This window comes from Aotus nancymaae, unplaced genomic scaffold (genome assembly GCF_030222135.1).
Source record: "Aotus nancymaae isolate 86718 unplaced genomic scaffold, 86718_ANA_hifiasm-v0.15.2.pri h1tg000021l, whole genome shotgun sequence".
Lineage (NCBI taxonomy): Eukaryota > Metazoa > Chordata > Mammalia > Primates > Aotidae > Aotus > Aotus nancymaae.
The window spans coordinates 2,951,345-2,967,421 of record NW_026988433.1 but is presented as its reverse complement, the minus strand read 5'-3'; the positions used below and the strand labels follow the sequence as shown (position 1 = coordinate 2,967,421).

General features: G+C 49.4%; 1 protein-coding gene across 1 annotated transcript; it reads left to right on the top strand.

Moving 5' to 3' along the window:
• Positions 1-234: 234 nt before the first annotated feature.
• On the top strand, positions 235-2,467 carry FZD10 (frizzled class receptor 10). Its single transcript, XM_012455894.3, has one exon. It carries the CDS (start codon positions 250-252, stop codon positions 1,993-1,995), a length of 1,746 nt encoding a protein of 581 aa, XP_012311317.3. The 5' UTR covers positions 235-249; the 3' UTR covers positions 1,996-2,467.
• The last annotated feature ends 13,610 nt before the right edge of the window (positions 2,468-16,077 follow it).

Genomic DNA, 16,077 nt, shown 5'->3' with positions numbered 1-16,077 from the left:
GGGGCTTCCCTCGCTTCCCGGTATTGTTTGCAAACTTTACTCGTCTCCGCCGCGGCCCCCAACTCGGCAGAGGCCGGGCGCGGGAGCCGAGCCGGGGGGCGCCGTGCGCGGCGCTCGGGCCAGGCTGGGCGGGCATGGGCGGGGGCCCGAGCAGGGGTGCGGAGCCGGGACCAGCGGCCGCCCGCGCCCGGGAGCGGCGGCGCTGAGGGGCGCGGGGCCCCCCGCGAGGACACTCCGGACGCCAGCAGCATGCAGCGCCCGGGCCCCCAGCTGTGGCTGGTCCTGCAGGTGCTGGGTGCGTGCGCCGCCATCAGCTCCATGGACATGGATCGCCCGGGCGACGGCAAGTGCCAGCCGGTCGAGATCCCCATGTGCAAGGACATCGGCTACAACACGACCCGCATGCCCAACCTGATGGGCCACGAGAACCAGCGCGAGGCGGCCATCCAGCTGCACGAGTTCGCGCCGCTGGTGGAGTACGGCTGCCACGGCCACCTCCGCTTCTTCCTGTGCTCGCTGTACGCGCCCATGTGCACCGAGCAGGTCTCCACGCCCATCCCCGCCTGCCGGGTCATGTGCGAGCAGGCCCGGCTCAAGTGCTCCCCGATCATGGAGCAGTTCAACTTCAAGTGGCCAGACTCGCTGGACTGCCGGAAGCTCCCCAACAAGAACGACCCCAACTACCTGTGCATGGAGGCGCCCAACAACGGCTCGGACGAGCCCGCCCGCGGCCCGGGCCTGTTCCCGCCGCTGTTCCGGCCGCAGCGGCCCCACGGCGCGCAGGAGCACCCGCTGAAGGACGGGGCGCCCGGGCGCGGCGGCTGCGACAACCCGGGCAAGTTCCACCACGTGGAGAAGAGCGCGTCGTGTGCGCCGCTGTGCACGCCCGGCGTGGACGTGTACTGGAGCCGCGAGGACAAGCGCTTCGCCGTGGTCTGGCTGGCCGTCTGGGCCGTGCTGTGCTTCTTCTCCAGCGCCTTCACCGTGCTCACCTTCCTCATCGACCCGGCGCGCTTCCGCTACCCGGAGCGCCCCATCATCTTCCTCTCCATGTGCTACTGCGTCTACTCCGTGGGCTACCTCATCCGCCTGTTCGCCGGCGCCGAGAGCATCGCCTGCGACCGCGACAGCGGCCAGCTCTATGTCATCCAGGAGGGGCTGGAGAGCACCGGCTGCACGCTGGTCTTCCTGGTGCTCTACTACTTCGGCATGGCCAGCTCGCTGTGGTGGGTGGTCCTCACGCTCACCTGGTTCCTAGCCGCCGGCAAGAAGTGGGGCCACGAGGCCATCGAGGCCAACAGCAGCTACTTCCACCTGGCGGCCTGGGCCATCCCGGCGGTGAAGACCATCCTCATCCTGGTCATGCGCAGGGTGGCGGGGGACGAGCTCACCGGGGTCTGCTACGTGGGCAGCATGGACGTCAACGCGCTCACGGGCTTCGTGCTGGTCCCCCTGGCCTGCTACCTGGTCATCGGCACGTCCTTCATCCTCTCGGGCTTCGTGGCCCTGTTCCACATCCGGAGGGTGATGAAGACGGGCGGCGAGAACACCGACAAGCTGGAGAAGCTCATGGTGCGCATCGGGCTCTTCTCCGTGCTGTACACCGTGCCGGCCACCTGTGTGATCGCCTGCTACTTCTACGAACGCCTCAACATGGATTACTGGAAGATCCTGGCGGCGCAGCACAAATGCAAAATGAACAACCAGACGAAAACGCCGGACTGCCTGATGGCCGCCTCCATCCCCGCCGTGGAGATCTTCATGGTGAAGATCTTCATGCTGCTGGTGGTGGGCATCACCAGCGGGGTGTGGATTTGGACCTCCAAGACGCTGCAGTCCTGGCAGCAGGTGTGCAGCCGCAGGTTAAAGAAGAGGAGCCGGAGAAAACCGGCCAGCGTGATCACCAGCGGTGGGATTTACAAAAAAGCTCAGCATCCCCAGAAAACTCACCACGGGAAGTACGAGATCCCCGCCCAGCCGCCCACCTGCGTGTGAACGGGGCTGGAGGGAAGGGCACGGGGCGCCTGGAGCTGAGATGTGGTGCTTTTCTTGGTTGGTTGGTTTTGTTTTGTTTTGTTTTGTTTTGTTTAAATAAAAGCAAAAGAAAAATAAATACATACAACAGTGTTTACCCTGAAATTCAGGATGCTGTGATACACTGAAAGGAAAAATGTACTTAAACCGTTTGTTTCGTGGTGTTTTTCCAGTGAAGGGAAGCTCCCCAGTGAAGTAGCTCTCGTGTAACTAATTTGTGGTAAAGTAGCTGAGTCAGCCCTCAGAAGAAAACTTTTGTTTAGAGCCCTCTGTGAATATACATCTGTGTATCTGAGTTGGCTTTGCTACCCATTTACAAGCAAGAGGACATTTAACTGCTTTGCAAATTCAAGAGCCTCCCCTGCCTTAGCAAATGGGCTGCCCCCAGGGCCCACCCCACCCCGGGAGGCGGCAGTGCTGGACGGCATGCAGGCAGAGGAACGTCGGGACCCAGCCCGGGCAGCCTCACAGGCCAGTGGACTTCACCAATAGTCTCTCTGCAAGACAGAAACCTCCATCAGATCTCAACATTTATGAATTCAAACGATGTGCAATACATTTTTTTTCTCTTTCCTTGAAAATAAAAAGAGAATTCTGCTGTACATAAAGACAACAAAAGAAATCTAACAAAAGAAGCAGAGGCCCGGCCCTTGGAAACCCTTTAGTGCTACATTCTGTGGCTTTTTAATGGAAACCAAGCCGAGGTGATACCCTTGGACTGATCTGTGGAAAGGAGGGGGGAGGAGGGAGAAGGAGCATTGAAAAGTTACCCACGGGCTTATTGACTCTGTTGTTAAACAAATGATTTCCACAACAGATCAGGAAGCACTAGGTTGGCAGAGACAAACTCTGTCTAGTGTGTTCTCTTTACAGTGCCAGGAAAGAGTGGTTTCTGCTTGTGTATATTTGTAATATATGATATTTTTCATGCTCCACTATTTTATTAAAAATAAAATATGTTCTTTAGTTTGCTGCTAGTACCTGGTGCGTGGCGAGGCTTCCCTTCTCTGTGTGTGGAGAGAATACAGGAAGCTTCCTCCCTTAGCTTTTTAAGCACATTCTGGGATGGGGGGGCGGTGCTTCTAGCCAGAGAGCACCGGTTATCCATATAAAGTTACAGATAGGAGGGTTCCAAGGTTGGGAGAATAATCCACTTGTGAGTTTCAGAGGAATTGCAGGCAGGCACCGTGTGAAGTTGGAAGTCGTTTCTGTGACTGTTGATAGCTGGACATGAGGCCTTAGTTGTAGACACACATCACCAAGGAGAGCCTCCCCACTAAGTATGGATGCACTCATGAGCCTGGATTAGCGTGTTCTAATATATTCACAGAGTAGAGCCAACCAGGTAGGAGAATGAAATCATTTGTGTTCAATTGACCTGCTAGGCTCAAATGGTACCTAGACAGAGCTGAGTACATCAGCCTGAAGTGTGCTGGCTTTGCAGCACTCTGAACCATGGAGACATCTAGAAAACCGATTACCTGCTAAGGGCGGGAGTCCTTAAGGGGAAGTGAAGCAGCTTTGGAAGTTCATGGTATTCAGATCTTCTTCAGGGTTTGCTGTGAGAACGGGGTAGCTGTAAAGAGCTGGCCCAGCTCTGCTGGTCAAAGGCACAGCTACACTCAAGTTCCAGCCAGAAGGAAGCAAGGGCACAGAGCAGTCCTACTGTGGGGAGGGCTCTTAATATAAAGCAAGCCAAGCTGCCCCCAGGGCCAGGCCTTTGTCCAGCTCCAAGTTAAACCGCAAGCTCAGGAGAACGTGGAGCACAGATGTCGTGTGTGCCACCCCGGAGGAGCGCCTGGAGCCAGTGCAGTCTGTTTTCTGAAGAGGGTGCTCAAAAATTAAACCTGGCGGGAGGCTGAGGCAGGAGAATTGCTTGAACCCGGGAGGTGGAGGTTGCAGTGAGCCGAGATTGTGCCACTGCACTCCAGCCTGGTGCCTGGCAACAGAGCGAGACTCTGTCTCAAAAAAAAAAAAAAATTAATCCTGGTAAACCTAAGACCACACATCATCGCGAGGGCTGGGAACAGACTTCCATTGGTTTTGGGGGCTGCTGCACATGGCCATGAGTATTTGCAGTCTGCAGGAGCAGGCACATCCTGGTTTGGGACAGAAACACCAGCTAGGTAGGCAAAGTAAATTAATGCAAAACCCCAGAGAGCTTTCAGGACATTAGAAAGGAATAGGGAAAGAAAGCTTTTAGAAATGCCCCCAAATACAAATTTCTTAGTTGATTGTGTTCACCTAGTCCCCAGAATACTACATAGAAATATTTATGTCGATGTGCATGTACGTGTGGAGGAGTTCCTTTTTGTCACTTTTAGGGGAAATAAAAATAACATATTTGGAATAGAACTTTTAAAAAGTCCAGAAGGACAACATTGCCCGGTGCTGCTGTGAGCCACAGGGCTGGGTATAACCCCACAGACATTTGGTTCTAAAATTCCTGGACTGCAGCGGCTTCAGACCTGCCCATGCTCAGGCGTGTGGGCTCGAAAATGTGGTTCCAAGGACAGACATATTCAACAGCATACCTAAGAGCCTTAGCTGTGATTGAGCCCTGAATGTGTGGATCCGTTCCAGAAGTGACCGATCTTGTTTACGAATGTGAAGGGATCGTCACATGCGGTTGTTAGGTGCAGCTGGGTGAGTATCACAGTGAGCAGTACAAGCAGTAGCTGTAGAGCTTCCAAGCAAACTGCCTGAAGGTCTTCCTCCTCTCTCTGCTGAGCTGAAATCTGACCCTCCGTCACACAGACAGGGAGTCTTAGGAGAAGCATCAAGGCCTAAAAGTCAGAAAGCTGGGGAGGGGGTTGGGGGTGGGGAAGACAGAAAGAAAGAAAAGCCCACATTACTAGATCACTAGTCTTTAGATTCTCTTTAGCTCTGTGCAGCGTTTCCAAAGGCATTGTCGATAGCATTAACTGGGAGATTTCTCAGCATCTGTGCCCCACGGCCTTAGTTTTAGAAAAATGGCCACCTGTTCTGGATGGCAGTGGTGGAGTCATAGAAGAAGCCCAAAGAAGGAGATGGTCCAAGATCACACTCAGTCCACATCCATTCATCCCTCCCTCCCTTCCTCCAGCCTCCAGCCAATCCTGTGGCCTTGCGGTGGACAGGAGAGACCCGCACGGCACATCTTCTGTGCTTCTGTGATGCATCAGGGCAGCAGTCCCAGAGGTGGACACATTTCTGCCTCTGTATATAAATGCATACAGGGCGGAAGATTCAGCCTGTGTGATGTCATACCAAGGAGAAGGCAATAGAAGTTATCAACAGAGCATGGAAAACTCCACCAGGACCCAAACTGCGTCTGGCTCCCGGTCCCCCTATGTAAGCCCACACCTGGCAGAGGGCTTTGGACGTAGTAAGAATAACTACAATAATAGCAACGACTGTGATAATAGTAACTGTCACAACACAGCCTTGAGGGCGCTTGCTGCGTTCTGAACACGTTGCTGGGACTGTCTCAGTGAATCCTCACAACGCGTTCAGGGAGATACTGTCATCAGCCCCGCTTTACATGTAAAGACCCTGACACACAGACAGGTTAAGTGAATTCCCAGGGTCACATAACAAGTAAAAGAGCCCGAACATGAACAGGGTGGCCTGATAACAGAGCCAGAACCCCCAAATCAGTAAGCAATTGTTGAATGAATGAACAAATGAATGAATGAATGATAGCTGACCACTTTACATGCATTCAATCAATCCTCTGGTGCCACTCTGGTGGCACTGCTCTCATGCCATATTACAGATGAGGAATTCGGAGCACAGAGAAGTTGAGTCACTTACCTAAGGTCACACAGGCAGCAAGCAGAGTCCGGCCTGCAAACCTGGGCTGTGTGGCTCCAGACCTGCACCTCTAGCCACCGGTATCTCCCACCTTTCTGGTTTCTCAGGACTTGACTAAGTTATTTCATCTTCACAGCAGCACTGCTGCACCTTTATTCCAAGCAAAAGCTGAACGAGGTCGCATGGCAAAGAGAAAAGGCCACTTGGCCAGTGTCGGGGAGCCCAAGGGAGGAGGCTGCGGCAAGCTGCACGTTTGCAGCAGTCGGGAGGATGCTGGTGGTGGGGATGGGGGGAAGCAGGTGGATGGAGAGGTTTAGAAGGTAGAACCAGGACTTTATTTTATGTAGAGAGGGAGTAAGAAGGGATGTCAGGGAGGACCACGCCGTTTCTGACTTCGGTGGCAAAGTGACATTCATCGAGACAGGAGAAGGTGAACGAAGGGCAGGCAATGTGATGGGGACCAAAGGTGACTCCAGTGTGGATTGTTTGCCATCCGGGTGACAGTGGAGAATTTTAGATAAGGTCATGATCACAGGCAGGGGTTTGAAATGGTGAGAGTTGGAGCTGTGGTTAACCTCAGTGACAGAGCAGGGAGGAGGGCAGACCTCGGGGCCAGCTGAACAAAGAGGAGGCTGCAGGGGGCGCTGTGACTGGAGCAGCACCTCAACCACTTGGACTCTGGGTGCCCATTTTTACTATAAGAGGATTGGCAGAGGAGATTATGTAAATATCTTATCCAATGTCAAAATATGTACTCCAGATAGCGCTAAGGGGGAATGCAGCAAAGGTCTTACAGGAGTCAGTTAGGAGGATCCACTCCTGCCCGTGACACTCAGCCTCTGTATCTTTAACTTAACCCTTGGGCTACCCGAGCAAAATTAAAATCACCTCCAAGGGCTGATAGTTCTGAATTCTCCACTAGCACCTTGGGGATGCTACTTTAAGACAGAGAAACAAAAGAGAAAAATCAAGAAGTATTCTTGAGGCCATAGAGATTATCCTACATTCTAGATTATGTTCTCAGAAGGAGGAGAAAGAAATATAGGAAATGATAACAGATTGGAGTGCGAACTGGCATCTTATGGGCAGATATCACGTAATTGGAACTGAACTATACCTCGCCTTGTCTGTGAGCTGGTTTCACTTTGACTCAACCACGTACACGTTGCTTCACCTTGAGCAAGATACCAGAACTGTCCTGCCTCAGTTTCTTCATCTGTAAAATGGGCGTGATAATGGTACCTACCTCACCGGACTGTCACTCACAAGTAGCTCCTGATGATTGAACAAATATTACGTGCTCAGTTTTTTAAGTTCTGCATTTATTAATTCATGTACTCCTTACAGCAGCCCTAGGAGATACGGTATGACATTAAATAAAACCATTTGTGTAAAGTCCTTGGAAGACTGCTTGGCGCAGAGCAAATGCTCAATAAATGTGAGCTATTTTTATGTGTTTTTTGTCCCTCCCTGCAAAGAAAGTTAAACCCTGAAAGCTAATGAGTAGCACTCTTTAGAGAGAATGAGCTTTTTTTCTTACAGAAACACTTTTTCCACAGAAAACCCACTGATCTTTCAAATTTAAAAGGCAGGCACAGAGCCTCTACAGCAGTGAAAAATATTCTCTGTCTTTCTCTTTGAACACAATAACATCATAGCTGACTTCCCAGGAAATCAGACCTCATGCACGGACACCTCTATACACAAACGGATAAAGACGGCTGGAATATGGAAATGCGGAAAAACGGTCAGACTTCAGGGAAGCTCTCGAAACGTGCGCAGGCAACATAGGGTGGGGGTGTTTTTAATGTTTTATTAAGAGTGTGAAGGCCAAGCTGGAGGGAGGAGGGAAGGAGACGTTTGAAACCTGAAAGAATAAGTTTCAGCTGCCGAGGTGAGTGGTCGTAATTGGGGACACTCCTAGGAAAATGACGCCTTTGGATCCCACACAATGTCCGCAGCCCCTCCAGATTTCTCAAAAGCCAGCGCCTGTCACTTTGCTGTTCTAAGACTTTCGGAATGTGTTTGTTTGTATGTACATTTTTTGGAACCAGGTTCGATCCAGGGGCATTTGGTTTGCAGGAAGGGATTCATAACAGCAACCCTTGCCACACGCCCCTCTCCCTCCCAGACACCGGGGGCTTCGGGGGTTCTGTAGATAGGATGGGATGCTCTCGGGTGGTCTCCTGCAACAGATGTCCTCAGAGGACGCACTTTGTGGCACTTTAGGGAATATTTGCACTTAAAAAAAATCTAAAACCTATCCTAACAATGTTTTAAGTATTTTAGGCAGAACTACGAAGTGATGAACGTTGACGTGATGGATCAGGGCTGGGTTTCCAAAGGCACGATGGTGATCAGGAGCTGCAGGTGCCGACTTTGATCAGAACTGACATGCTCATGAGATGCTGCAGCTTTCTCCCCTCCCCAGCCCTCCCCATTCCACCCTTGCCCCCAGGGCAGCAGCACCTGTTTGCCCCCCCACGGTCTCCCTGCACTATTTTCGCCTCTCATAAAACACTTGGATTTTGTTGACTCTGAGTAAGATCATTCATTTGCGAACTGCCTCTCTTCGCGCAGCTCATCTGAAACAGTCTTACTGAACTTGGGTCAAAACCACCTCGGTTTCTTTGGATTCCAGCATCACAGCAGAAGGCTCAAATTTGGACTAAACTCAGAAGCATTTTAGGTCAACAGAACGTTTTTTTTCTTCCAAGGGACTTTAAGTCTTAGGAATGTAAGTGGTAACTTACTTTTCCACACATGGCACAGGGTAAAGAGAACGTGAGATAGTCATGAAGAACTTGTGATTCTGATTTGCTGTCATGATGGCACAGGTCTAAGGGGACAAAACAGAAGCAATTAGAACAATAGAACAAGGCCAGTTATGGCCTTTGACATTCTTCCCTGGCAGTCATGCTTGTAACCGTTTTCAATCACAAAAACCCAATACTGGCCAGGCACAGTGGCTCACGCCTATAATCCCAGCACTTTGGGAGGCCGAGGTGGACGAATCATGAGGTCAGGAGTTAGAGACAAGCCTGGCCAACATGGAGAAACTCCACCTCTATTAAAAATACAAAAATTAGCTGGGCATGGTGGCAGGCACCTGTAACCCCAGCTATTTGGGAGGCTGAGGCAGGAGAATCGCTTGAACCTGGGAGACGGAGGTTACAGTGAGCTGAGATTGCGCCACTGCACTCTGGCCTGGGCGACACAGCAAGACTCCATCTCAAACAAAACAAAACAATACTACAGCAATGTTCTGAGCCAAATCATATCTCTCAGGTAAACAGAGGGCATTAGAGAGAAAAACCATGCAATAGGAAGGAGGCATCACACGAAGTTGGAAATATAGTATTTTTATATTCACCTCTAGTTTCTAAAGGCTTTACACTTTCCAAGACAAAAATCACACATGTCCCAGGGATGAGTCAAAAAAAGAAGAAAAAATCAGGTAAAATAATCCCTCTGGGTCAGGGGTGTGCCTGTCACTCAGTCTGGTCAGTGAGATGTGAAGGGAGCTTTCCTAGTGAGTTTAAAAAAAAAAAAGAGTGTGTGTGTGGGTGGGTGTGCATGTGGGAGCTTTCCTAGTGAGATTAAAAAAATAGGGGTGTGGGTAGGTTCTAGGAAAGATTTTGCTTCATGATAAAAAAGATGAGGAAATCTGTCATTTTTTCTGCACAGAATGTGGCGTGTGAAAATCACATGTGGGGCTCCTGCAACCATTTTGTGTCCATGAGGCAACACACTCAACTTTAAAGGCAAAATTCTGCGATGGCAGGTAAACAAGATAGAGCCAGCTTCGTGAGGACTCATGAAGCGACTGCACCCCCAGGATTCTTGTTACGCCAAGTAACCAACACTGTCTGGATTCCCTGAGAGTTGGCAGGTTGGGTGTTCCGTGCCTCTTAGGAAAAGACACCTGATACAGTGAATTAGTCCGGGGCATCTCCAGCCCCACTGTGCATACAAATCATTGGAGCTCTTGCTAAAAGGCAGCTCCTGATTCAGCAGGTCTGGGTGGGACCCCACATTCTGCATTTGTAGTAAGTTCCCAGGCAATATTGATGCTTCTGGTTCTCCTGACCCCTTTGAGTGAAGGATCCACTTGGCCACCACCTGAAGTTCAACCCCCGCCCCTACTTACTCCTGTCTGTAATTCTAAGGACGCATCTTGGCCATCACTTCTTGGGCGTCCTATAGTGGACCAGCAGTCGATTAAAACCATTTCTTATGTTGAGTTAAAATTTGCTTCCTTGTGACCATTTGCTGTTACTGTCTCTACTTTTGCCACATAGAGCTTCGTAGAGCAAGTTACTTCTTTTTCCATGTGGAAAGCCTCTTATGTATGGGAGCTTATTACAAATGCAGAATTTAGGGTCCCACCCAGACCTACTGAATCAGGAGCTGCCTTTTAGCAAGAGCCCCAGCGATTTGTATGCACAGTAGGGTTCGAGACGCCCTGGGCTACTTTGCTATATCAGGAGTATTTTCCTGAGAGGCACGGAACACTCGACCTGCCAACTCTCAGGGAATCCAGAGAGGATTACGTGCTCCCTGGATCTTCCTTTTTATTCTTGAAACTGTTGCCCAAATAACTTAGTCTCATCTTGCTGGCTGCCGTCAGAGTGTGCTTACCACGGTCTCAATTTTTGTCCAAGAGGAATGTGCCCGTGGAGACCATTTTCCAGGAATTGTCCAACAAGGAGTGGGATCTTTAGACGTCCACAGCAAACCTTATACAAGATAATGGGGCACTGAAAGCATTTTTATTAAAGCCAGGGACAAAACAAGGCTGTCTGCGATTACCCGTCACTACCCCAAACTTCTGAAGTCCCGGAAGAGGAAAGAGAAAGGAAAGGAGAATCACTGGGAACTGTCATTATTTGCAGCTGGTGTCACTGAAAAGCAACTTGGCTGGAAATAGAATTGATGAGCTTTTCATAAGGAGACCAGGACAAAACGTAGCTACAGAAATCGATAGCATCCTCATGGACCAGCAGTAACCGGTTGAAAATACAAAGAAAATTAAAGCTCACACATGCGATGCCTACTGTAAGCACAAACTACCCAGAAATTGACTTGGGGGTGTGTGAGCCTTTCTGAAGACTATGTGAAGATGTTACTGAAGAGCATAATTAATTGGCTCGAATAATTGGAAACTCCTGTCATGTGCCTGTAAATATGCCAATTATCCCCAAGTTAATTCCTACATATAATGCAAATGCAACTTAAAAATATCTATTTTAGTGGAACTCCACAAAATCCTATTAAATCCATAAAATTCGAGCAATAGTCAAGGAAAAAAGCCTGGAACAGGGAGAAGAAAGGACATAATCTATGGGTGAAGTACATGGTGAATCTGCAGTGACTAAGACAGCAGGGCTCAAGGGTGAAAACAGAAAAAATAATGGAACAAAATATAAAATCCAGAAAGAGTCTCAAGTGCATTTGGAACTTCATATACTGCTGAGGCTTAGGTTAGATGTGGGGAAAGTTATATTACATCCTCACCTCATACCTTTCATCAAAATGAATTGATAAAACATTTAAAAATAAAATAATATAATCATTGGGGAAAATGTTACGTAAAATTTTCATTCAAGAGAAAGAAAATGCTGGTAAATATTTTTTATAAACTTGCCAGGAAAATGTCTTCTTAGCATGACATCAAAGCTAAAAGGTAATGATCTGACTACATAAGAATGTAAAATTCTGCAATGCAAGGAATCAGTTAGTTAAAAACGCAAAATCTCCATGAACAAAATTAAAAGACAAAAATGAGAGTTTCTCGTCTGGGTCTCTGAGTGGGCAATCCAAATCAGAAGAAATACTAGTGGCCCGTAAACCTGTGGAAAGATATTTAACCTTACTCCCAATAATCCCAGGGAGTGTGTGGAAAAACATGATTATTTCTGTCTCACGGGTTTTTGTTGTTTGTTTGTTTGTTTTTGAGACACGGTCTCACTCTGTCGCCCAGGCTGGAACGCAGTGGTGCGATCCCGGCTCACTGAAACCTCTGCTTCCCCACTTCAAGCAATTCTCCTGCCTCAGCCCTCCAAGTAGCTGGGGTTACAGGCGTTCGCCACCACGCCTGGCTAATTTTGTAATTTTAGTAGAGACGAGGTTTCACCAGATTGCCCAGGCTGCTTTTGAACTCCTGAGCTCAAGTGATCCACCTGCCTCGGCCTCCCAAAGTGCAGGAATTACAGGTCTGAGCCACGGCCCTGGCCAGGTGGGTACTTTTTTAAAAAGCTGATAACACCTAGATTTTGCTCAGGCATGGAGAAATGGGCTCCCTGAGTGGCATGAGTGAACTACAGAGTAGCTCGTCTGTCTATGGCCATACCACCCTGAACGCACCAGAGCTCCTCTGATCTTGGAAGCTAAGCAGGGTCAGGCCTGGTTAGTACTTGGATGGGAGACCAAAGAGTAGCTCACCCTTTCTGGAGAACAACTGTGATGTGTACCTAGAGCCCTTTGACCCAGCAATTCCACTTACAAATAAATGTTGCATTGAAAATTGGGAACGATCTAAATATATTCCAGTGAGCTGACGGCTCAAGCCAATTATGGAAAATCCTTAAAATAGAGTATCACGTAGTCATTGAAGTAATTATGTAGCACCATGTTATTAACATGGGAAGTGGCCACATGGCATGGCTGAGCAGGCTGGCTTTCAGACAGGACGGGCCAGGGCGGCCCTTCCAGTTTGTTTTGTGTGGTGTCACTACCACACAAAACACACATTTCGAATGTGTCCACGCCCCTGTGCCAGATCAATTGTTAAACATTTCAAATATTACCCTGTTGTTACTAAACAAAGCAAGTTATATAATTCCTAAGTAAGACCAGCCTGGGCAACATAGCGAGACCCAGTCTCAAAAAATAAAAAGAAAGAAAAGGAGGAGAAAAGGGAGGGGAGGGGTGGGGAGGGCCAGGGGAGGGGAGGAGAGGAAGAAGAGGCCAGGTGCAGTGGCTCACGCCTGTAATCCCAGCACATTGAGAGGCTGAGTGGGCAGATGACTTCGGGTCAGGAGTTTGAGACCAGCCTTACCAACATGGTGAAACCCCATTTCCACTAAAAATACTAAACTTAGCCGGGCGTGGTAGCAGGCACCTGTAATCCCAGTTATTTGGGAGGCTGAGGCAGGAGAATTGCTTGAACCTAGGAGGCAGAGGCTGCAGTGAGCCGAGATCATGTACTCCAGCCTGGGTGACAGAGCAAGACTCTGCCTAAGAAAAAAAAAGAAGGAAAGAAAGGAAGTCTCGCAGACTTTGCAGTATCTGGTTATTCCAGAGCAAGTGTTACAATGGTGTCTGTTTCATGAGTGGGCATGAGCAGGCTGCTACCGTGGTATTCATTTCACCCCTTTTCTCTTTGGGGATCCATGCAGCTGGGGGAATTCGGTCCCACCCTGTCTCCACTGGCTCACTTCATCGAGATAGCCACAAAGGTGGGCATCCGCCGAAACTAACCGAATCAGTGTGAGGCTCAGGCATGGGTGGGCAAAGACAACGTCTCTTCCTCTGTGTCAGGCAGCACAGGACGTGCGGTCCAAAGGGCCCCTGATCCCAGGAGAAGGTCAACACTTGGAGGAGGGCTATTTTCAGAAACTGACACTAAGCCACGGTGACATTACACACCTTGAATCAAACAGTGCCTGGACAATATCTCTCCCGGGCTTTTCAGTTCATAAATTACTTTTTAGAGACAGATCTGTAGGGCTGTCTCTTACTTGCAACCAACGGAGACAGGAATATAATTGCTACAGAAGTAGCTGCCTCACTAGACAGGAGACCAGCCAGGGGAGGGCGTGGACCCCCAGGGTGCCTGGGTTCTTTGTTATTCCACAGTGAAACACCTCTACACTTAGGTTCTTAAAATGACTCTTCTATTAATATTCACCTCACAATTTGGCAAGTCAGGAATGTCAGCAGGAATTGGCTGGGTCATTTGGCCACCGTGGTGGTGGCTGGGGTGGCTGGGTCTGGGGGATTCACTTCTGCTTTTCATTCCACTCACAGACCTGGCCTCTCGCTGCCCCCTTGGTCTCTCTCTTTCCCCAAACCCCACATGGTGTCCCCTCCTCTCGGGCCTCCTCACGTGGCCGTGATCTTGGGCTTCCTCACAGCATGGCTGGCTCAGAGTAAACTTCTTACACAGCAATTGACTCTGCCCAGAGAAAGCATGTTAAGAGACAGAAAGTGGAGCTGGCTAGGGCACCCCTTCTGCCATGCGCTGTTTTGTTTTGTTTTGTTTTTGAGACAGGGTCTTGCTCTGTTGTCCAGGCTGTGGTGCTGCGGTGTGATAGAGCTCACCGACTCCTGGGCTCAAGTGATTCTCCCAACTCAGCCTCCTGAGTAGCTGGGACCACAGGTATGTGCCACTATACCCAGCTCATTTAAACTTTTTTTTCCTGTAGATTTAACATTTAAACATTTTTTTCCCTGTGTTGCCCAGGCTGGTCTCAAAGTCCTGGACTCAAGCAATCTCCCTGCCTCAGTCTCCCGAAGTGGTGAGATTACAGGCATAAGCCACTGCACCAGGCAGCCCCAACCTCCCAGGCTCAGGGATCCTGCCACCTTGGCCTCCCAAGTAGCTGTGACTACAAGCATGTGCCACCATACCCAACTAATTTTTTAAGTTTTTTGTAGAGATGGGGCCTTGAACTCCTGGGCTCAAGCCATCCTCCCTCCTCAGCCTCCCACAGTGCTGGGATTACCACCGTGCTCTTTTGACAAAGCAGTCACGTAGCCCACCTAACTTCAAGGAGATGGAAGTGAATCCCTGCCTCTCAGTCAGAGAAGGGGACAGGACCCTGTGGACTTCGTTACCACCCGGGACTGGGTGCCCCTAAATCCACAAAGAGAAAGGGCGGAAATGGCCCCCTTTCATCTCCTGCCCCAGACGCCCCACCTTTTGTTTTCTCATAAAATAGCAACAGAAGTTGACCCTAGATGGAATAATTAACTCCTTCCTGCCACAACGATCCTGTCTTTGTCTTGTGCGGGATTTCTGTGGCATGCTGATTTTTAGCCAGAGGAACTTCTTCTTGAAAGAGGCTGGTGTGCAGCAATTTTGTCAAATGTGCTGACAGTTTGGGAGCCGCTGGAGGACTCCGGATCTGGTCTCCAGGCAGACGAGGGACACTTTTTGTGGGCTGAGCTTGTTTACTCCTGGAAAAACCTGGCTTCCTGTTTCTAAGGGGGAACAGGTTTAAAAGGCCTCATAAAAAAGGCTCCAAGTCCCCTTCACATGAAATGGCTCTTCCACAGTAACATTTGATGAGTTAAGTGTAAAGGAATCAGAAACATAAGGATTAAATTTCCTTGCAGATACACATAGGTTATAAATTAGGGGGAGAAGAATCATGTCAAAACATGCTTTGGCATTTCGCCAAGACTGAAACGCTTTGAAAAACAGTTTGGGGATGGCGGCTGTAACTGTACTCTCTTAGCCCATCCTTCCCCGGTTTGTTAAGGGTTATTTGTTTTTCAGTAAACGGCAGAATTGTAGACGCGGGTGGAGGGAAGTGGTTCTATCTGAAGTTACCGAGTTTTTAAAATGTCATTCCTGAGAGATGGTCCTGGATGGGGACATTCAGCATTCCGGTTTTGTGTTGGTTTTCATTGAGATTTCAAAGAAAGGCCCGTAGCTCTTACGGCGGCGTTCGGTGTGTTTCTTATTTAGATGAAGGGCCCGGGCAGCACGGGGCTCCTGAAGTCCAGCGGTCTCGCGAGGAGGGCTGCCTGGCCTTTCTTTCACCTGTTTTCAAGAGATTTATGCATCTGCGGGCTTTCCACTGGGTCACGGATGGGCAGATTCTCTGCTTTGGCAGATGGACAAAGAAGCCGAAGCTCCGATATTTAGGAGGAAACAAAGGTAAAAACAGAGACGTGGAGGTTTCTGCTTAAGAGGATATTTCTGGGTAAATAGTTCACAATCTAGGACTGTAAAGATAGAAACACACTATTTTTTTAAAAAAAGATTTCATTAGGAAAGCTTCACAAATCCAAGAGTTGTTTAAAATGGGTCCAGCGACGCAGTCAAGGCTTTTGTGTGTGCCTATACGGCTGGCCCACATAATTTCTTGAGTCACTTAAAAACGACGGCGAGTTCTCAGCAGACTGAGGAGCACACCGCAGGGGCCACCCGGAGACGTTGACTTCCCACCTTTAAAAAATAAAATCGACACCAGGAATGTTTTCCTGGCAACTCCACCTGCTAATTACGTTGTGGCT